Source organism: Elephas maximus, chromosome 2 (assembly GCF_024166365.1).
Source record: "Elephas maximus indicus isolate mEleMax1 chromosome 2, mEleMax1 primary haplotype, whole genome shotgun sequence".
Classification (NCBI taxonomy): Eukaryota; Metazoa; Chordata; class Mammalia; order Proboscidea; family Elephantidae; genus Elephas; species Elephas maximus.
The window spans coordinates 128,011,221-128,035,164 of NC_064820.1; the positions used below are offsets into that span (position 1 = coordinate 128,011,221).

General features: G+C 34.1%; 1 protein-coding gene across 1 annotated transcript in view; it reads right to left on the reverse strand.

The window, feature by feature from the left end:
* The window catches only part of ADAMTS19 (ADAM metallopeptidase with thrombospondin type 1 motif 19), a 307,911-nt gene that overhangs the window by 146,211 nt on the left and 137,756 nt on the right, over positions 1-23,944 (reverse strand). Inside the window, exon 8 of the mRNA XM_049873149.1 lies at positions 8,734-8,839. Coding sequence (XP_049729106.1) covers positions 8,734-8,839 — 106 coding nt within the window. The remainder of the gene's footprint in view (positions 1-8,733; positions 8,840-23,944) is intronic.

The following is a 23,944-nucleotide window of genomic DNA, read 5'->3' on the forward strand; positions in this document are numbered from 1 at the left end:
GCTGGTCAGAACATATACCTGAGCAGTTCACCAGGAAAATATGTTCTACTTGCTGTGGAGCCAGAGATCATTGCCCTTCTTAGTGAAAAGGAGAGCCAAAAATCAAATGGGGCTGCAGCTCTGTTGCAGGAGAGGAGAGGGAGGGTCAGGGACAACCCTGTTAAGACTGTTAAGTCTGCAAGAAAAGTCTGTCCTGTTTACCTTGGATCCAGATATCTGGGCCTCTTTTAGTGCAAAGGAGACTTGTGGGTCTACTGGGGCTGTGGCTGTAGCTCCACTGCAGTTGTTCATCTACCATGCTAAGAAGGGAAGGGGGAGGAAGAGTAGAAGAAGCACTTTTCCTACTGTATGAGACACATCCTTATTTTGTTTCAGTTTGTGTCTTCTCACTGGCATCTTTTGCCTGCAAAGTTCTTACAAAATTGAGTACAGATTTCTAGTTGATTTTCTTGGTATTCATATGTGGTGGGTAGAGATCCTAGACACACTCATGCTACTGTCTTTCCAGCATCCTCACTTTCATAAAACTTTACCTTATAACTTATTAAAAATCACTTGCAATATCAGAAAGCATTCTAAACAATTTTAATAGGCATACATACTCTGTTTTTGAATAGTGCGCCGTTGACATTCTATGCTTAAGAATGTGTTACTGTGATAATTACTATATTAAAGCATTTGTTTATTTAGTACATTTTTATTGAATGCCTAATATGTATCATACCATACCATACCCATTGCCACTGAGTTGATTCTGACTCATAGCGACCCTATAGCACAAAACGGGACCGTCCCATAGGGTTTCCAATGAGAGTCTGGTGGGTTTGAACTGCCAACCTTTTACTTAGCAGCTGTAGCACTTAAACACTGTACAACATGTGCCAGGCACTATCAAATGCATTAGGAATCCCATGATAAGCAAAAACAGTCATGTTCACTACCTCTTAGAGCTTACAGCCTAGGGAAGTGTATATATATATATATATATATATATATCCCCCATCAGATGAATGAATGCACATATATAAAGAAGGTGGTACCGCTACAACATTCAATACAGAGATTGACATACATAAAATGACTTATAAAGGCTTTCTTTAGGAAATAGTTATTGAGCTGATATCTGAATTAAGAGCAATAGCAGACGGCAAAGAGGAGCATTCCAGGTAGAGGGAGTGGCATGTGGCAATGCCCTGCTGTGTAAAGATGCACAGTACGTGAGAAACGGCATTGGAATACTGGCATAGCTGCAGTGCGGAAAATGAACGGGAGTACGGTATTAAGGATGTCTGAAGAGAAGCTGGGGACAGAAAATCCAGGGCCAATCCAGAAATAAGTTGATAGAGTTAAGTTAGCCAGATGTTCTCTTCAGCATTTCTGACATAACACAGTAATTAATAACATGGATGTTGGAATTAGACAAATTTGGCTTCAAATGTCCACTCAGGCACTTTTCAGCTGTGTGAGTTTTGGCAATCATCACCTCTAAAACGGAGCTGATAGTATTGCCTTCCTTCTTGAGGTGGGAGCAGAAATCTTTGGTCCTAATGTGCGAAGCCAGTGCCAAGCTTTGCTGTCCAATAAATCTCCAGATTTAGCAAGATAAAAAAAAAATTTGCAGAATTATGTTATTAATGATTATATGATAAATTACTATTTTCCTGAAAATTTATATATTTTATAATATATAAAACCTGGGGCTAAATGTTAGGAAAATGTTAGCCAATACTAAAGAAGTTATTTTGCTTTTAGCTGAAATTCACAGAGGTTTGAATTACATGTGGCCATAAAAAAAAAAAAAGATGTAGTATATATATATACATAATCTAAAGCATCATTCAATATTTTACAAAAGAATAGCTTTTATTATTTGTAATGGATCGCATCACAAATTTTTGTTTAAAAATATTCCACAAATACTTGAGGACAGAAATATATATTTCAAGCACAGATCACTTTTCAGGCTAAAAACAAAGAGACCGCTCTGCAGCAACTCAAATGAAACTTCTTAGCACAAAGCTGACTTGGAATGAATAAAGGCCTGAGTATCTGTGTTACGTAGCAGGGCTATTCTGAATGTGGTCTGCGCACCGGCTGTCATGAGGTGAACTCTTTTGTTACTGATTTCCATCTAGATAAGTAGCTGGTGCCAGAATGTAAGTCAGTTTGGTTCACCTAACATTTCAGTTTTTTTTTTCATTTCAAGATTTTCTCAATGAGGAAAACAACGTTTTATATGCTGGCAAAGTTCTTTATCTCATTACAGACCACACTTTGAGTAGTAAGATCATTTACTGAGCAGCTAACAAGAAATACAAATTTAACAGAGAGAACTTTACTATGTATACTACAATAAATCCCAGATAACTTAAAGTGTTAACTGGCTAAAAATGAAACAAAATACAAAACGATTTAACAAAACTGCAGTTGTTTCTTTAATTTTGGAAAGATAAAGGCCTTTTAATTACAAATCTATAGAAGAATTTATAAAAGTGATAAGAGATTTGACTACAGGCATTCCCCAGATTTCGAACGAATTCCGTTCCTAAATCTGTCTTTAAGTAAAACTTGTACATAAATCAGAACAGTTAAGTACAGTTTGTATCTAACACCAGTTATTCAAATGTCTGTTTTAGTATATAATACATAGTGTACCTTTCTAAGCATAAAAAACTTTAAAGAAACACTTTCAGATACACTAAAACATATTTAACGTAATAATACAGTAATAATAATAACGTTTTGATGCACATTGCAAAGTAGTGCCCATTTGTGATTATGAACCACTGTATGTACCTCAAATTTTTAATGTAACAGGCTTTACAGGCAATGGTTTGTAACTATGGGTTGTACATAAATCAGATGGTTGTTACCCAGGGACTGCCTTATACTAAAAAAAATATGCAAACTGTATTTTAAAAAAATTAAATCAACTCAAAAGAACTAGGAAAATATTTATAACACATTTATCTTTAAGAATGTCCTCAATATACAAAGTAGTGTTAAAAAATCAATTTCTATTAGCTTCAGTTTCCACATCTGTAAAAGGACAATAATAACAATACTTAACTCAAGAATTAGATGTATGAGATTGAATTAGATACGAGTACACAGTGTTTAGCACAATGCCTGCCAATAAAAGAAGACAATATTATTTTTCTTAGAAAGCCTTTGTCAAACTAATATGAAATACACCTACTCTGCATTTACCTACTATCTTGTTACCAGACATTTCTCATTTACAACAATAGTAAAAAATCTACTATCCAATTATTCTGTGCATTAACGTCTTACGTCTGGCAGTAATGAACACTGAGGTGCGAGGCGAGATTAACGCTTGCTGTGATGGTAAGATTATATGTCGACTTGGCTGGGCTGTGATTCTCAGTTGTTTGGCAGTTATATAATAATGTAATTTGGCAGTTATATAATGGTATAGTCATCTCCATTTTGTGATCTGATGTGGTTCCTCCTCTATTTTTGAATAACACTGATTTTCACATAATGATTTGGTCTTTGGAACCTAACCATGTCACTAAGTTGAGTGGTGTACGAGATTTTGAAACTTTAAAAATACTGTGTAAATGTGCAGAAAAGATTAATTCAGCAGGTCTAGGTGGTTCCAACCCTGCACATTCCAAAGGAAGGTTTTACCCTTGCCTGGCTCCTGGAATATAACATCTAAGCCCTTGGAAAATCTGCCTAATAAAATTATCTTTGTGTACCTGAGAGCCTTGGACATGCCAGATAGTTTATGTTAATAATGTGATTCATGGTGAGGGAATTAGTCCACGTGGTATTAGCTTGACCTCTGGAAGTACTGAAAACTGATGGTCAGTCACACAGGTGATCAACCATGCCTATGTGATTGACCCCCAGTTAAAATTCTGGACACCAAGGCTCATGTGAGGCTTTCTGGGCTGGCAATATTTCAGGCATGTTTTCACACTCTGGGTACAACACACATCATTGTTGGGAGAATTAAGTGTGTCTGTACAACTCCACTGGAAACTTGTACTTGTGTCTCTTGGACATTGTAATCTAATAACAATAAAAATATGCTGGTGATATTAGTGACAAATTATTACTTGAAATCAAAGTAAAATCTCTTTTTAATAATTTGCTTTTCAGGCAGATCATATAAAATACATAGAGTATAGTGAATGCATGCATACATGCATACACATTCAACAAACCCTGTAAAAATTATTAACCATTTCCTAAGGTATTTTTGGAGCCCTAGTGGCATAGTGGTTGCTATGGCTGTTAACCAAAAGCTCAGCAGTTTGGTATTTTTATTCAAAAAAATAAAGCTTTATCCTTCATCACAGTAAATTAATGAAGGTCACATCTTATTTCATTCACACTTTAATTCAGCTGTACCAAAATAAATATGCTCTTGTCAAAATTTTAGACTAGAAGAAAAATAATTGGTCCCTCATACTATTATTTAGAAAGAAAAATAACTTTACAAAAGGAAGCAAAAAAGGTGGTATAAAACAATTTATTTCCTCATTCTTGCTGTGCATTCTAAGTTATGTTTTGTATACAATTACATAGGAGTCCTTGGGTGCTACAAATGGCTACGTACTACATTACTAACCAAAAGGTTGGTGGTTCAAACCCACACATAGGTGCTTCAGAGACAGGCCTGGCAAATCTGGAAAGGTCACAGCCTTGAAAACCCTATGGCGGAGTTCTACTTTGAATACATGGGTCACCATGAGTTGGAATTGACTTGATGGGAACTAACAGTAACAACATATAATTACGTATACTTTTTTTTAATTGCTAATTTTCCAATGGAAAAATTCAGTGCATTTTTCTGACATTTTTAAAGATTCCTTTTCAGTAGTAAAAGAGGAATTTTTTTGTTCTCTTCAATTCCTCATAGTCTTGCCACCAAGTTTTTTTTTTTTTTTTTTGTATTACTTGGTGGTCCAGTATTGATTTTTCAGCTACATATGGAGTTACTTTGGGATTTAGAAATCAAATTCAAATCAATAAACATACACTCATCCCAAATCAGTTTAGGAACATTTCATGTGTGGTTATAAAGGTATTATTACACTGACAAGTATAAATGAAATCATTCTGCCATTCTAAAATTGTGGGTTGCAGAATTATATGATTCATTTTCTGACAAAATTAGAAAATATATTGGCAGAAGTTATAGTTTGTTATTAGGTTCTAGAAAACTATTTCCACTATATAATTTAACCAAAAAATAAAAAAAGAAATACCCCCCGAAAAAATTATGAATTTAAAAGTTTTATTTAAGTAGCTCACTTTTAATCATACCTCTAAGAAAAAGTGCTCTGGGTTTTTTGAACCAAACAGGATCTATAGACATAATTATATAACCTCTATGAAACCTTTCCTTATTTCAGAGGCTATGAGTATACGAAAAAAATTTTTTTTTCTTAATTTCTTCATTGTATCTTATACCGGAAGGCAGTTTTTATAAATCAAATTCCTTCTGTTTGTTTTTTATAAAGACAGCATTATTCTCAATGCTCTTGTCTCTCATTACCTAGCATCAAGAAAACACAATCCTTCACATTTAAGACAAATACTGCTTACTGGTAAAAGAATTTTTAGTAACTAAGTAATTCAATATATATCTCATGTACTTGTCCTGATCCATCCAACATTACACATACATTTGGCAAATCTCTATTGATTTTGGGTACAGCTACATAAAAGTCTACTAAAATAATATTTTAGTACAATTTTAGCCATTCCAACCTGAGTTCCTGGTTATAAACCAGTGTTTCTACTACATAAAGCCAAAGTAGTCTTTGCTTAAATTACCTTGTTTAGTTTTTTGTTTAAGTAGTTGTAGCTTCTTGACCAAGACTTTGGGTGTTCCTAAATTAACTTGTATTATTGTTGACTCCTTTAGTTAGTATTTTTCCTACATTTCAGGATATAACAGAGATAGAAGAAATTAATTTTACATACCTGCTTTTAAAAAAAGTAGACCTACTTTTTAAACTCTACTATGCACAGTACTTGGTGAAATTATTTAATGTCTGTTTCATGAAAATGTACTCAAATTGTACATCAAGTTGTTACTACATTTTGAAAGTATAATTATAATTTTTCCATAAATAAAAAGTACAATTATAATTATTTGGAAACTCGAATATATTTTGTGGGAATTTTGTTTATAATTAATTTGTACTTATCTTCTTAAAATATTTGGTAAAGACCTTTTATTGCCTCTAAACATTATTCTCAGCACTTTTCTTTTAAAGGATGTCAAAAGTTTTTTCTAATAGGAGTAAGCTGAAATTATCTTTAAATTGTAGAACTTGTATTACAATTAAGAATCTAAGTCCTATCAATCTTGGACCTCAATATTGCAGAAGATTATTGTATACTTTCCCTCAAGAATAATAATTTTAAGTGTATTTACTTTATTTACTTATTTATGTATTTCTTTATTATTATTATTTGACATAACAAACTCCTTGTATTCTAAAGCAGTCAACTGAAAACTGAACATCTGCATGGGAGAAAATGAAAGTATGTATATATCTGCACATTTAAGAACGATGACATCAAAAGCCTATCACTGCTGATAATGTTCTGTTTCTTGGACTGGGTTCAGTAAATGCGTGTATTCAATTTTTGATAATTCATTGAATTTTATAATTACAATTTGTCACTTTGCTGTACTTGCGCTTAACTGAATAAAAATAAGTTTGTTTTTTTAATCAACCACTGTCATGCTCTATTGTTTCTTCTAAGCTTTCTTGTACCAATCAAATTCCACTGCAAACTCAACTTTATTCATTTTTCTATAGAGTCCAGGCACATAATGAAAATGAGGTGAAAAACACTAGATAATGCTGTGGCCTGGGAAGAACTGGGGACAAAGAGGCCAGTCTAAAGCATACAGACGCTACTCAGCTCTAATGAATGGCTGACATATGGGACTGTGGTCCAGTGTTGCCAGGTCCAGATATCTCCATTTTTCTGTCAAATCTATACTTTTTAATATTGGGAACTAATTCAATTTTTTAAGCACTGCAGGTCAAACTAAATATATCTTTGACCCAAGAAGCCTCCATAATGATCAACTCCCCAAGTAGGACCTCACTAAATCTGAGTCCAGTTAGAATACATTATTTTATTTATTCTGCTCTTACAGTTAGCAAGTGGGGATGTCTAGAGCCAAAACTAACTCTGATTCTAAAACTCATGCTGTTTCTATCATAAAATACTGCCTGTAAATGTGGTTAAACACTCAGCTACTAACTGAAACGTTGACAGTTCAAATCTACCTAGAGGCACCTTGAAGACAAGCCTGGTGATCTAATTCTGAAAGATCACAGTCATTGAAAACCCTAGGCAGCACAGTTCTACTCTGAAACACGTGGGATCACCAAGAGTTGGGATCGCTCAACTGGTAACTGGTGGTATGTAATTTGACTCCCTGATGCACCTCCACAAAAAGGTGTTATCCTCATTTTACGGATGAGGAAACTAAGGCTCAAAGATATCAGATAATTTATTGTAGAAACTCAGAACAATGTGTCCTGAGTTGAAATGCTTAAGTTCAAATCCTTGCTCCACCACTTATTATTTTCTTAACTTTGGCAAGGTAACTTATCTTCTCTATGCTTCAGTTTCCTCCCCTGATAAACAAGTACAACTAAGCCCTGATGGCACAATGGTTAAGCGCTCAGCTGCTAACCAAAATGTCAGTGGTTCGAATCCAGCACCCACTCTGTGGGAGAAAAGACCTGATGATCTGCTCCAAAGAATACCCAAAAATCCAAACCCATTGCCATCCAGTTGATTCCAATTCATAGCAACCCTATAGGACAGAGTAGAACTTCCCCACAGGGTTTCCAAAGGAGCTGCTGGTGGATTTGAACTGCCGACCTTTTGGCTAGCAGCCGAACTCTTAATTACTTTGCCAACAGGGCTCCACTCCAAAGATTACAGCCTAGGAAACCCTATGGGGTAGTTCTACTCTGTCATACAGGATTGCTATGGTGACACACAATAACAACAGCTCTTACCTCACGAGATTGTTGTGAGGATATATAAAGCACATAGTTCTGCCTGGAACGTAGTAAGTTCTTGTAAGTGTTGTTATTGGCCATTATTATTGCTGCTATTAATAGTATCTCTAAAATGAAACTAAAAGTAACTATCTCTTCACACTTTTTGTATTAAACTAATCCATTAAAATGCTTAGAACTGTGTCTGATACGTAGCTCATTACATGTAATTATATATCCAGCTTAGTTGTCTTTCAAGTACCTTACTGCTAAACTTTGCTGGTTAATTTCTTTACTCTGTGCCTTGTAATAATGAACACAGGTGCTATTATAGGCTGGAAGTATTTTCATTTGTGCAAGTATTTTCCTTAAATGTTTACTTGAAAAATATATAGCTTTGTAGTCTCATGATTACTGCAATGTTTATATCAGTTAGAAATACCTAGTAAAAAAAAAAAAGTCATGCCCTGTAACGATTGTCCTGATGAGAATTTTGACAACGTAATGAGATTTTATTAAGACTATCAGGAATGGTTACCGCATTCAGAAAACACTCTTTATATTTAGGTGCTCTCTTCTCTACCACTTCTTGTTTCCATAATTTTTCAAAAACTCTAAGTCCCCCACAAAAATATAAAAAAGATGTGCATATAGTACAATAACTCATATTACAAAGTCACACACTAATACACTGGCTCAGCCACAATTTACTTACTTGTGACCCATTTCATGAGCAATCGTAAATGCCAGATTCAAGCCATTGTCTTCAGCAATGATACATTTTCTCTTTTCACTACACATTCCACTCAAGTAAGCGATGCCTAGAAAACATAAATATTAATTACCATATGTCACAATTCAACATGCATATGTTTATACAGGAATTATTAGCAGGAATGAAAAGGATAGTTGTTTTTCACTCCAATGCGGCAAAATTACATTGTGATATCGAGTTCTTATACATAGACATTTTGTGAGAACATACTTAGACATGGATCAATCACCTTTTAATACTCTTTTCAATTTCATATTTTAGATGAAGTTATTTTTCTAATTATCCAATTCTCAAAAAGTATACTGTAGGAACACATTTTTTAATGCCACTTTTCATTGTCATTTAAGACTAGCGAATAGTTGTAACTTATAAATCAAAAAGTACTGAATATGTTAAATATTTTTCAATTCTTGGGAATCTCTTAGTTTCAAAGAAATATCTATAAAGTAAAATAAATTACATATACAATATACTTAATTTACATTTATATCTTGAGTTTATAAAATTTTGAAATTTTATTTTATTAAATATTTTAACTAATGTGACACAAAAGCTATTTGTGATATTTGATAAATTGAAAGTGTTTCCTTTGAAAATGTCTTGGCTAACAAGGCTGTATATAGTACAATAACTCAAATTACAAAGCTCCATGGTAATACACCAGCATAGTGTACTAGCAGAGTCCGCAGAGTAGGAGACTGAAGGATTTTTTATGATAAAAACTTCAGCAAGATAGTCGGTCTTTTGGTTTAAAGTATCAGTAAAGACATTACCATCTGAACTCATTAATATTTTTATTCAAAGTTTTCTGTACTATTTTACTAATTAAAACATATTCCTGAATAAATATCATTTAAAAAGGAATTCTAGCAATATGATTAATATAATCAGTGTCACTGAATTGTACATGTAAAAAATGCTGAATTGGCTAATGTTGGGTTATACATATTTTCACAATTTAAAAATTTTTTTCAAAACAAAAGGAATTCTAACCTTATGAAGGTAAGTTTTAAAGTTATTTTTAAATAACTGGACTTACAATAATATCTAGTATTTATTGAATTCATTATATATTCTCATATTCTTATAAAATACTGTTTTAAGTTCATTTTATGGATGAAGCTATTAAGGCCTACACTGATGAAATGTTTTACCAAAGATAATACAATTAATAGTAGAATAGGGGTTTCAATCCAGCTTTATCTGGCATCTAACATTTATTCGTTTTTGATAACCACTTGGTGTAGAGCTGCCTCTGGTTAAAGATGGTTGGCTAACTGCTTGTGACCTTTTTTCTCTCTCTAGAAACTTAAGAAATAATGGTAAGGAATAATTACGTTTAAAAGGAAAAAGAAGAATAAATTTCCTTGTCCATGTTTTGGAAACACAGAAGATAAACGGAGTTATATGAAATGATTTAGAAGAAGCCACATCCTAAATGACAGGAAAGAGGAATTTTCTATGAGAGGAGAATTAATGAGTGTGGCCGAACCCCAGGAAAGTTCAAAACTGAGGCGCACAGGGCATTGCTGGAGGGCTGAAAACTGGGAGGTTAGCTGAAAATACATATAAAACCTTGGGTATGGACTGAATTGTTGTTGTTGTTAGATGTCATCAAGTAGGTTCTGACCCATAGCAACCCTATGTACAACAGAAAGAACCACTGCCATCCTCACAGTCATTACTGTTTGAGCCCATTCTTGCTGCCACTGCGTTAATCCATCTCATGGAGGTTCTACTTTTTTGCTAACCCTCTACTTTACCAAGCATGATGGCCTCTTCCACTGACTGATCCCTCCTAATAACACATCCAAAGCACATGAAACGAAGTCTCACCATCTTCGCTTCCAAAGAACACATGGATTGAATAGTGTCTCTCAAAAAAATGTGTTGAAGTCCTAAAGCCTGTACCTGTGAATTTGATCTTGTTTTGCAATAGGGTTTTTGAAGGTTAACATGACGTCATACTACAGTAGGGTAGGTCCTAATACCACATGACTCCTGTCCTTATAAAAAAGGAGAGTAGACACATGGAGATACAGACAAAGGCGGGAGATGACTTATGAAGATGTATCTACAAGCCAAGGAACACCAAGGATTGTCAGGAGCTACCAGAGGTGAGGAGAAAGGCCTGGGAGAGTTCCTCTCACAGAGTTCTCTAAGGAATCAACAGCACCAATACCCTGATTTGGACTCCTATCCTCCAAAACTGTGAGACACTAAATTTCTGCTCTTTCATATTGCCCATGATGTGGTATTTTGTTATGCTAGCTCTAAAAGACTAAGTCACATCTTCATGCTGAATGTCACAGCCTGGTATCAACTGGCCTATTTGGAAAATGGAGATACATTCTTTAAGAAAAATGTGGTATAAACATGTTATTTTTAGAAATATAACTATAGGAAGAAACAGTCAAGAGCTGAAATATACATATAGATGTTACTTTCACTATGTACGTACAAATTAAAAAACAGATCTTATAGAAATTTCACATCTACAAATAGATAAAAGGACTTCTTTATGAATGGGCATATCCTGGCTTATTAAGGTAAATGAAATTATTCCAAAGTAAATCAAGATAAAGGAGAAAGGGAAGCTAAGGATAGTGAAAAAAGGAGAGGTTTGGAGAAGGGAGAAGAGGAAGGCAGTGAAGAGGAGTAAAACATATTCCTTTCTACGGTTAAGGCATCTTCTCTTATTTAGTTGCATGAAACAACAAAGGAAAAAAAAATCTTCAAAACATTTTTAAAGATCATGTGAATTTTAAGAGCACTAAAACATGTACTTATTAATAAAAAAAGAAAAGTCTTTGGGATAATTGTGAAAATAATCCTTGTTTTGTAATCAAAGGGTGTCTTAGTTATCTAGTGCTGCTATAACAGAAATACCACAAGTGGCTGGCTTTAACAAACAGAAATTTACTCTCTCACAGTTGAGTAGGCTAGAAGTTCAAATTCAGGACATCAGCTCCAGGGGAAGGCTTTCTGCTTCTGTCAGCTCCGGAGGAAGGTCCTTGTCATCAATCTTTCCCTAAACTAGGAGTTTTTCAGCTCAGGAACCCCAGGTCTTCTCCTGGCACTACTTTCTTGGTGGTATGAGATCCCCATGTCTCTCTGCTCCCTTCTCTCTTTTGTATCTCAAAAGAGATTGGTTTTAGATAAGATATAATCCTGTAGATTGAGTCCTGCCTCATAACAAAACCGCTGCTAATCCCACTTCAGCATCATATGTCACATCAGATGACAAAACAGCAGACAATAGCACAATACTGGGAATCATAGCATAGCCAAGTTGACAGATATTTTTGGGAGACACAATTCAATCTATGACAAAGGAGAAAAAAGAAAAGAAGGAAGAGACAGAGGGAGGAGAAAGGAAGGAAAAAGGAAAGAAAAAAGTGGAGAAGAGAAGGAAAAAAAAGAGGGAGGGTGAAAGAAATTTATGTCATTAATGGAATATTAAAATTCCCTTGGGCATTTGAAAATGAAAGAAAACTCATTTGAGGTTCAATGTCCTAAAAAATTATCAAATTCAACTGTAATTAGCATCATTATTTTGTAAAAAAAAAAAAAAAATTGTCAGTAGGTTGCCCACTTTTTTCAGCACAAATAAAATAATGCCATCACCATGTACAGATTTAAAACTCAGCTAATAGGTTACCGCCATGTCATATACCAATTTGCTACATGGACCAGTAGTTGTAGTTGCCAAATTTAGTCACATTACATTTAAATTTCTTCTCCTGTATCTCCCATCAAATACCATATTTTCCCCAAATAAGAACTGTATTTTCTCTCTTGTTTCTAATTTTTATCTTTTCTATATTTTTATAGTTTTACTGCATTGACTAAGATTTCTAATATATTGTTCACATACATGGGTGGTATTGAGTTCCTTGTTTTTCCCTCAGACATTAACAGGAATGTTTTTATAGTTTCACAAGTGACTATGATGTTTGCTGTAAGACTTTCATGTACATCGTTTATTAGGTTAAGGAAATTACTTCCAATTTAGGCTTGTTACAGGATTTTTTAAAATCGTAAGTTAATACTGAATTTTACTGAATGCCTTTTCTTTATATATTGAGATGTGGGCATGTTTTTTCTCCAATTTTCTTTCCTTAATATAAAGTATGCTAGTGGAGTGTTGGAAACCCTGGTGGTGTAGCGGTTAAGACCCACATCTGCTAACCAAAAGGCCAGCAGTTCAAATATACCAGGCGCTCCTTGGGAACTCTATGGGGCAGTTCTACTCTGTCCTATAGGGTCACTATGAGTCAGAATTGACTTGATGGTAACAGGTTTAGTGGACTGTTGTGATTTTCAAGTATCCTTTTTTTTTTTAATTCCTGTGATACTAAATTTTGTTATTTACATTCATAAAAACAGTTGAGAACCTATGATATATTTTACAATATATAAAACTGTATAACGCAGCAGAAGTTATCTGTTCCTTAGAAATTTACCCAAATTTTGCATATAAACAAATCTTGGGCTGGTGTGGCTTTTTGGAAGGCAGTGGGTGGGGATATCTGTATCTGATTAACCATTTAATGTGTTAAATAGTTTTTGGTTCATACAAGTTTTTTTTCTTTTTAATAACTTTCTAAAAGGTATTTTCCTATAAAATTATCAATTGTATGATTTTCAAATATACTGCCATAAAATTCTTCTTAGAAATTTATCATGAACTCTGCATCTTTACTTAGTCTATAATTGTGCCCCACTATTTTTTCTTAAGGGGCTCTGGTGATGCAGTGGTTAGGCGCTCAGCTGCTAATTGAAAGGTTCATGGTTAGAACCCACCAGCCCCTTTCCAGGAGATAGATGTGGCAATCTGATCCCATAAAGATTACAGCATTGGAGACCCTAAGGGCCAGTTCTACCCTGTCCTATAGGTCACTATGAGGTGGAATGGATTCAATGACAATGGGAGTTGTTGGTAACATTTTGTCTTTCCATTCTCTTTCTCTTATTGTTATTCATCTTTCTAGAGGGATATTTCCCTAGTTTTCTAAAAGAATAAATTTTGAGATTGTTAATTCATTTAATCATTTTAAAATTTCTTTCCTTAGTACTTTCTTTGGGTTTTCTCTATTCTTTTTCTAGATTCTAGAGTTGACGTTAAAGACGTAAGTCATTTATATCTAATTCTTCTTTCACTGTCACTCAGTTCTAAAATTTTTGTAGTTTCTTTTGTAATGTCTTCTTTAATTCATGAGTTACCTAGGGTAATATTTTCATGTTCAAACATATGTTTTTTTTTTAATTCTTTGTTTATTGATTTCAAACTTAATTTGATTGTTGTCAAAGCACTGTCTACATGATAATAATCCTTTCACATATTTGAGGCTTTCTTTGTGTCCTGCTACGCACTTATTTTCTACATGAATCTTAAGTGTACTGTTTCTACTTATCTGTCTTATGCCTCACTTACAATTCAAATTTTTTTGTGTTTCTGTTCTGTTTTGTTCGCATGTTAAAATGTGAACTTACGGCACCATCATAACTTAAAGTCTTAAACTGAAGGAGTAATTAGGAAAAAATATATGATTTTGGGAAGAGAACAGAGTTCTCTATTCGGAAGAGAACAATTAAGTTCTAAAGCACAAAAACATGAAATGAAATGATACATTAAAAGAACACAGCTGATCCCATGGATATTAAAAGGATAACAAAGAAATACTATGAACAACTCTATGCCCACAAACTGACAACATAGATGAAATGCACCAATTCTTTGAAAGGTACAACCAAGCAAAACTCACACAAGTAGAAATAGATAATCTGAATAGGCCTGTATCTATTAAAGAAATTGAATCAACAATTAATAACCTTCCAAATCAGAGAATATGAGGCCTGTGGGTTTCACTTGTGAATTCTACAAAGCATTCCATTAATGGGAAGTGACAGAGTGGAGATTTGTGTAAAAAAAAATAAAAGTGCCTGGAAAAAAGGCGAGTAATGAATGGTAGATAGTAGCTTTGTTACTAGTGCAGATTTTAAACTTTTAGAGACTTGAGCAAGTCATATGCCCGAGGGAAAGGGTGTTAAAAGAGAAAGTGTGAAGACATAGGAGAGTTGAGAAGCCAGTAATGAAACAATAATTTTGAGATGGCAGGAAAGATTAGTTGTGGACAGAAACCAGGACCCTCTTACAAGGAGAAGGGGGAAGAAGATAAAGAAGACAACAGTTAGAAATTTATTTTAGGTCTGATGGGAATTAAGGCAGGAACTTTTTCCTGAAATTTTTGTATGTCTAAGTCAAAAAGAAGTCAACGTCATCTGATCTATGGGTCAAAGGGTGAATGGGAATTGGATAGTGGTTTTTAGAAAAGAAACAAGAGCTTGGAATATTAACTGAGGGAAATCAGAAGGACTCAAATAAGTACTAGGGGTATGCATGAATTGGTCAGAAAACAGGTCAGTCCAGATGAGGATAGAGACCATGAGCCTGGTGTAGCATGTGTCCAATTGACTGATATCCAATATTATGACTGAAACAGAGAAGCACAATATATTTGGATTCGATTTGGGTTGTGGGTCACAGATCAGGTATAAAGGAAGAACCAAGGGTTATGAGAGTTGGAAGTACAGATAAAGTGAAAGAAGGGGTAGAACTTGTAGGGATCTATGGTGGATAAGTAAAGAAGTAAAGCTAGAGGCAGACTGATAATTTAGAGAATGCAGTGGTTGGGAAAATGGAGTCGTCAATGAAATAAAAAGCAGACACCTTAGGAAACAGTGAATAAGTACTAGAGATTGTGATCAGAGAGTAGAATTTAAGGATTTAAGACTTCAGAGGTTAAGTTCCATGACATGACTAAATGTTGTCAAAGGAATAGAGCAGGGTAGAAGTAAAGTTCATAAAGGCTTAGGTCAAAGAATTATCAAGTAGTGTTGGTGGATTGATCATAACATGGAAATGAAATTGCACCCAATCAGCTGAATTCAGGAAAGTGAGAAAGGGGACTAAAATCCATAGGAAATTTGGCAAGGGACCAAGGAGATCAAGTGATCACAATGACAGTGAGGGATAAGATGGTAAAGCTTAAGAGCTTGAGGTTCAAATGAGGTTTTTCTATGCGGATGGAAGAGCTTTTTTATTTAGGAGTAGCACTGAAGAGCAAGAGGAAGGAACAGATACACAATTTTTGTTTGTTCCTTGCTCCAACCTTCTGACATAAGGGAAAAGAAAGAATGAACAATATCCTCTCTGGGGGCCCTAGGTTTCTCACCAGGTTAAGGACAATCAGTGGACTTTTATGTGGTTATTAAAAAATATATGTATATGGTAATAAAAATGATATTTTATAATAAGGAAGATATATCTTATAAAATAAAATTTATATAATTTTTTAATATAAAATGTAATTTGAAAATGCAGAGTACATATTTTTATGGAGCTAAGATTACAACGATGTATTTAAAATTTTCCTACCACCACATATTCATAGGAAAAAAAGACTAAACATGTTTGCTAATTTGTTACAGCAGTTGTACTACGTGCTAAGACTATTGGTGAATTTTCTTCTTTTCCCATTTTCCAAATTCATGTAAATGTCTATAATAATTTTACAACGGGAAAATGTAAAGCCTTATGAATATGGTAATCATGTCTCTGAATTTTGAATGGCAATTAAGAAATCTCTTATAGACTGAAGTATCATTTAAAATTCAAAGATGACCCTCTACTCCTATTCTGCTTTTACTTAAGTATAAAGTCGGAATCTTCAACTAAAACTCTGATAAATTCAAATTGCATTTCCTCTATTTTTGGCACACCAAGGAGTTTTTCTTTGAATTGAAAGTTATGGAGAATAAGTGTAACCATGACTAATTTAAATGACTTGCATTTTTCTATTTAAAAGCCCATGCTTTTCAGGTCCTTTCAAGAACTCACATGTTTCTTATTATAATAGGGGGTAGGGGTTAGGAGAGGAAAGGATTTAACACAGCTGTTATTTAAAGATAGATGTAATGCAGATCCTTTTCAAAGTACTCTTTAATATATATATATATAAAAAACAACCCAGTGCCCTTCAGAGTTCTTTAATATATAGAACTCTGAAAAAGCAAAGCAAACAAACAAAAAAAAATCCTCTCGTTTCTCACCTAAAAATGAATCAAGTCATACACCAAGAGTAAACAGAATTTCTCATCTGAAAACAAAACACACTATCCTACAACATGATAGGACGTACCTCCTGAAGATAGCTGGAGATCTTTAAGAGCTTACAGGATACATTATACCATAATGCACTAGACAGGAAGTCAGAAGTTTTTATGAAATCAGATAGATGTGTCCTAACAAAAGGAAGTAGTCTGACTCCTGACTGTTGTTTCAACCACTAGGTAAGCTACTTGACTTCAAAATCCTGTCTCTCCTAGTTACTGGTCATACAGTTCTACCTAGTATAAATTACTTCAATTTCCTCATATGTAAAATGGGGATAACTTTACAGCCTAGCTTATAAGTTTGCTGTGAGGATTGACACAAAGTAAGCATCAGAAAATAGCACCTTTTAATATAATTGTTGAAATAACTACTCTCTTTAAAAATTCAATAAAATTGTAAAAAATTAAAAAAGCTAGTCACAACATTTAATAGTACATTTTCACTTTCTAGGTCATCAATCTACAGGTTACTGTAGCAATTACATACATTAGAATGTTATATAGATTTAGAGAGCGATACACATAAGAGAACAATAGTATTTTACTGATTGATAAATTCTGAGTAGAGATGCAATACTTTTCTCTGGCATATTCTTATTTTAAGAAGTTCAATTAAGAAATAATGTCAACTATTACTTCAGGCCTGATGTGGCAAGTAATCCAGTAAGTTAAAACGTATCAAAGGAACTATTCAAAGATGAATAGATGCTGAGAAATGCCTTTACGAATGTAAGCACAGACGTACTTATTTTAAAACATTATCATTCAGACATAAGTATATACATAAAATATTATGGGAGTTAGAAAAGAGATGTCAGAAGGGGAAAACTCAAAGCAGGCAAGGCTTTTAGAGAAAAAAAAAATTGCCAATATTACTGTTTACATAAGAGTTAGCTACAGAAAGACAGTGAAGGTACAAAGGACTAGGCAAGGAAAAGGTAAGAATATTCTTATGAGAGTTAATGTTTCTCACAGAGGTGGTAGTTTAGATTATTTAAGTGGGCAAGCCATAGAGTACTTTTCTGCATCAGCACTTCATTTAGTATATCCTCAACAATAAGTGCGTTAAAGGCTTACATAGATAAAAATCCTTGAAACAAAGACTAATATAGAATGTGATTCAATACAGGGTCCTACATAAAAGTAAATGAATTAAACTTGCTTGGGAAAAAAAATTCTTGGTTTGGATTTTAAATAATTCATCCATTTTGGGCTAAAATGGACATCCATAAACATAACAATAAAAATAAACGCAATGAAAAAGAATCACCAAATAAAATTTCCCAAAACTAGTGTTACATACTTAATATTTTTAAAATATACTTTAAGAAAAAAAATTACTATAAAGATGATCATTAATTATATAACTATCAGAAGCATTTGGCAATACTAAATATATATGTGTATCTGGTAATTCAGTCTCAAACTGATGATAAAATAAGACTATTCTAAAATCCTATGCAGATATTATCCAATCTCTTTTATAACTGACAGATTAAATAGATAAAAATAAATAAGAATATAAAGATACAGAGGATCTAAACACTTCATGTAAGTTTGACATAATATACACACACAACCTTGCAATTAGAAGATATACATCATCTTTAAACATATATCAAACTTTTTTAAAAATTACAAATTCCATCAAAGAACAGTATATATCTAAAGGTTAATATCATAGAGAATATTCTCTAACCTCACTACAATAAAATTAAAATCAACAAAACAATCGTTACTCTTCCAGTTCTTTCTCCTTTTCTCCCTCCTAATAAATGGTATTTAAAAATAGACTTCTAAATAACTCATGGATCAAGGAAGAGAAATCGCAATGGAAATTACAAGCATTTGGAAATAATTTCACCCACTCATTACATAACAACATTATTGAGACACAAAGTAGAGTAGTTCACAACGGTCCAGTGTTATTGCTGAGAACAACTAGGAAAGTTGAATAGAATAGAAAAATAATAATTTTAAAGGATCAGAGAACTGCAGAAACAAAAGAATTGGTTTTAAAATCCTAAAAATAGGAGAAACTCTCAAAGGTGAGCTGAACATCCACAGCCACTTTTTCCGTGGTGCTATTAGCTGAGGCTGAAAAGCTAGGCTTCACCCAGGAAGAGGACAATTGCAGAAGCAAAGAGGAAACACACACACACACACACACATACGCACACACACAAACAACCGACAGATCTGGTGGTTACAGAGGGCTGGAGTGCCACTCTCAAGAAAATTGCCATATTCTAAAAATACATGGGGTAAATAGACTTTAAAGAGCTAAACCTAAAACCTTGGAAGATCACAGCAGAATTGCCACGTGGACTTGCCAGTCGATCTCTTAATTGAAAGTCATAGAATTCCATGATTGAGAACCAAACCAAAAACCAAACCCAGTGCCATCAAGTCGATTCCGACTCATAGTGACCCTAGAGAACAGAGTAGAACTGCCCCATAGAGTTTCCAAGAAGCGCCCCGCAGATTCAAACTGCCGACTCTTTGGTTAGCAGCCATAGCACTTAACCACTATGCCACCAGGGTTTCCATGATTGAGAAAGAGTGGGAACTTCCAGAGAACTTTACTCAAAGTGTAAACCACCTTGACAAAGCATAGTCCTCAACTGGACTAAGATCACTAGTCCTTCATACTGTCTAGAAAAGGAATGATTAAACACTTTCTCTCATATGATAACATCATCTGGCACCTCTACTGTTTTTCATACACAGTGTGGATAACTGAATAACAACAAAAATACCAGGTATGGTAAGGGAAGACATATATGACCAAAGAAACAAAGAAAACTGTCACCTAGAATTGATCAAATTTTTTAGTAAGCAGACATGGATTTTAACATAACTGGGGTTAGTATGTTAAGGAACATAGAGGCAAAGATGGACTACATTGAAGAAAAATTGAGAAACTACAAAAAGAATCAAATGGACATTCTTAATCTGAAAAAACACAATATTTGAGATTAACACAATAGATTCAAGATGGAAAACAGAATAAAGGAACAGATTACTGGATAGATTTGTTGACTGAAAATATGCAAATTCAAGCAAATAAAATGAGAGAGAAAAAAGAATGGAGCATAAGATATATTTAGGACACAGTCACAGGTTTTACTTACTTGTAACTTGAATTCTAGAATAAGAGGAGCGAGATAACGACGTGAATTTACTCGAGAGCTAACGGCCAAGTGTTTTTCAAAAAATTGGGTTAAAATTTCAATATGGTTTAAAAGATATCAACAAACAGACTAAAAATGCCCAGTAAGACAAAGTAGAAAAAACAAAGCTGCATCTCAAAACTGCTTAAAACAAAAGAAGGCAATCTAAAAAGCACCCAGAGAAAAAAGAAACATTAAAGTAACAACAGTAAAACTGACAGCCACCTTCACAACAAAAACAATAAAAGCTGAAAGATAACGGAACGGCAGCTCTGAAGTTTGATAGGAAAAAAAGTCTCTAATCTCTAATTCTATACAAACTGAAACTATTTTTTTAAAAATAAAGGTACGATAAAGACGTTTTTATACAAACAAAAAGTGAAGGCCTACAACTGCAAAAGATGTTAATTTTTCTTTCTTCAGACAGAAGGAAAAATCACCTCAGGCTGAAACATGGAAATACAGGAGGAATGAATAACACCAGGAAGAGGAAATATATGGGTAACTATAAACAATTATCTTTATAAACAATTATTGAATACACAAACAATAATTATAATATCTTTCAAAGTTTAAAATACAGAGAACTAAAATACATGCCACAATATGTAGTAGGGGGCTACAGATCAAATTGTGTCACCCCAAAATAAGTATTGGAATCCTAACCCATGTATGTGGGAACGCAATCCTGTTTGGAAACATGGTTTTCTGTGTTGTTAATTAGATCATACTTGAGTTGGGTAGGTTGTAAATTTAGTCACTTTTGAATTATAAAAAGAACAGATCAGACACAGAGACACACACATAAAGGAGAAGAAGGGGGTCCCCGTGAGGATCATCTACAAGCCATGAAACCAAGGAACACCTAGGACTATCTACAAGGAAGGAATCAACACAGCAGAGACCATGGTTTGGACTTTTAGCCTCCAGACCTGTGAGAAAATAAACGTCTGCTCTTTAAAGCCACCTACATGTGGTATATATTTTACAGTAGCACTAGGTAACTAAGACGCTGGAGATTCACTTACATGTGGGGAACTTCATTAAGATCAAGTCTTCAAAAGTTTTAGTGGTAAAGTGATAAGCGTTGTGATATCTCAGGTAATCGCATACAAAAAAGTACAATATATAACTAACAACTTGAGGGAAAATGGCATACAAATATTGAATTACCTGTAAAAAAAAAAAAAGCAAAAAAGGAGGAAAAAAATATGAAAACATGAAACAAAGTCAAATAGAAAAGAAACAGCATTTAATATCAATACTTTCATTAAATAAAATGTACTAAGTATTCTAAATCAGAGGCTAAGATTAAAAGAACTAACTCTTTTCTATTTGCAAGAGTTATACTTTAAACACAAGAATATAGACAGGCTAAAGGTGAAAGAATGGGAAAATGATATAGTATGTACACACTAATCAAAATAGAGATAGGATGATTATACTAATATTAAAAATATATAAATACATTCAATAAATGGGATTTAAGGCAGAAGCATCAAGAGATAATGACATTTTTCAATGGTAAAAGGGTCACTCCAACAAGAAGACATCACAATTTTCTATCCGTATTTAGTCAATAACCAAGCGTAAAAACATATAAAGTAAAACTGGCCATAATTATAAGAAAAAACGACAAATCTGAAATCATAGTGAGAGGCATTAGTATGTTTCTCTTGGTAGCTGACAGAACACACAGAAAAACCATTCACTAAGGACATAAAAAAATCTGAAAACAAAATTAGCAAGCCTGCCTTAATTAGCATAATAGAACACTGTGCCCAACTGCACGTTCACATTCTTTACAAGCGTACACAGGACATGTATAAATATTGACCATATGCTCAGTACTGAAGAGAACCTCAGCGAATTTCAAACATGGAAATCATCCAAAGCATGTTCACTGTCCACGATGGAAATAAGCTCAAAATCAAGAACTGAAGAGATAACTAAAGAAACAAAACGAAAGCAAATTGCCTAGAAATGAGATAGTATACTTTTAAATAATCCACAGGTCAAAGAATAAATTATAATGGAAATTAGAAAAATAAGTCATAATAAAAATAGAACATTTTCAAAAATGTGTGGCTGAAACGAAAGCAGTGCTTAGGGAAATTCAGAGGCTTGAACTCATATCTTAGGAAAAAAAAATAAATAAACATGAAAAATCAATGATTAAAGCCCTACAAACCAAAAAAAAAAAAAACCTAAACCCACTGCCATTGAGTCGATTCCAACTCACAGTGACCCTATAGGACAGGGCAGAACTGCCCCACAGGGCTTCCGAGGGGCGGCTAGTGATTCAAACTACCGACTTTTTGGTTAGCAGCTGTAGCACTTAACCACTACACCACCAGAGCTTAAAGCCCTACAAGGAGCTGGGAAAATAAGGCAGCGTCAGAGATAAGTATGAGGGAGGAAATAATTAAGTAAAGAAGAAAATCAATGAAGTAGAAAAAAAGTGTACAATATAAAAATCAGAAAAAATTGATAATTCCTTAGCAAACTAATGAAGAATAAGACATAACTACAAATTATTAATATTAGAAACAAATCCTGAGACATTAAAACACTAAGAGGAAGGTAATATAAATAACAAGTATGCTGCTAAATTTTACAATTTACCAAAGCTGACAAAAAATCTAAAATCTAAAATGTCCTATAATTCTCTCCCTTATTCATTCTACTCTAGGTATCTTAGCTTTTTTTTTTTTTTAATCTCTCAAATGTGACAAGCACATTTCCACCTTAGAAGTTTTTCACAGACTTTTTTCTCTGCCTATAACATTCTCTCCCTAGATATCTAACCCCAGATATCTGCTGGGCTCTCTGATCTTCAAATCTTTTCAAATATCACTTTTTTTAGTGTGACATTTATTGACTACCACATTCAAAATTATAAATGCTCTCTCCTTGCCCTGGAACTCTCCGATTATCCCTTACACGGAGACACTAGTTTTTCTATAGCAGTTCCATATACTGTGCCAATCAACTTAATATATATTGACTGTCTTCCCATCAAAATGTAAGCATCATGAGGGCAGAGAAATATTGAAAAATGAATTTCTTCACTCCCCAACACATAGAACAGTGTCTGAAACTCTCAGGAGTTTGATAAATATTTAAGTGAATGAATTAAAAATTCATGTGTGTTTTGTATTATATAATGTTGACAATTTCTGAAATGTATTAATGTACATTTCTCTTTTGTATTTCCATGTAGGTGATGTTTTCCTAGTCATCCAAAGGCATCTCTCTGATGGTAGGTGCAGAAGAAAAAGAATTAATTCCTTTGGTTACTCTTGAGGACAGTGGATTGGAAAACCTCACACCAATATAGGATGGCTCCAAAGAATTAATGATACTGTGTGATTAGGCAGAGAGAAGGACTGAGTTACCATTGCTGAGCCTACTTTGATTCTCACTGCCATGGAAGGTACTCAGGAGAGAGGCCAGACAACCCTGCCATGGAGACAGAGGGGTAGGGAGGTGGCGTCTAACCCAGGGTCCATTTAAAGGGTATGGCTGAAGCTCAGTAGTGCAACCAGTAGCAGTATAAATTGGAGGGATGAAGTTTGGGCAGGGTGGGAAGATGAAAGGGGGGAAAGATGAGTCGCACTGGAAAGATAAGGACCCCTAGCCGTACCACAATACTTGAGTCTTATCCTCAAGTATCCTGTATCCTTGGCAGCCAAGATTAGCAGTGTGTTCCATTACTAAGAAGAATGAAGAATACACTGCAAAGAGCAGGGTCTCGAGAGAACCTATGAGTCCTGATCCACAGCCCATCTCCCCAGCTA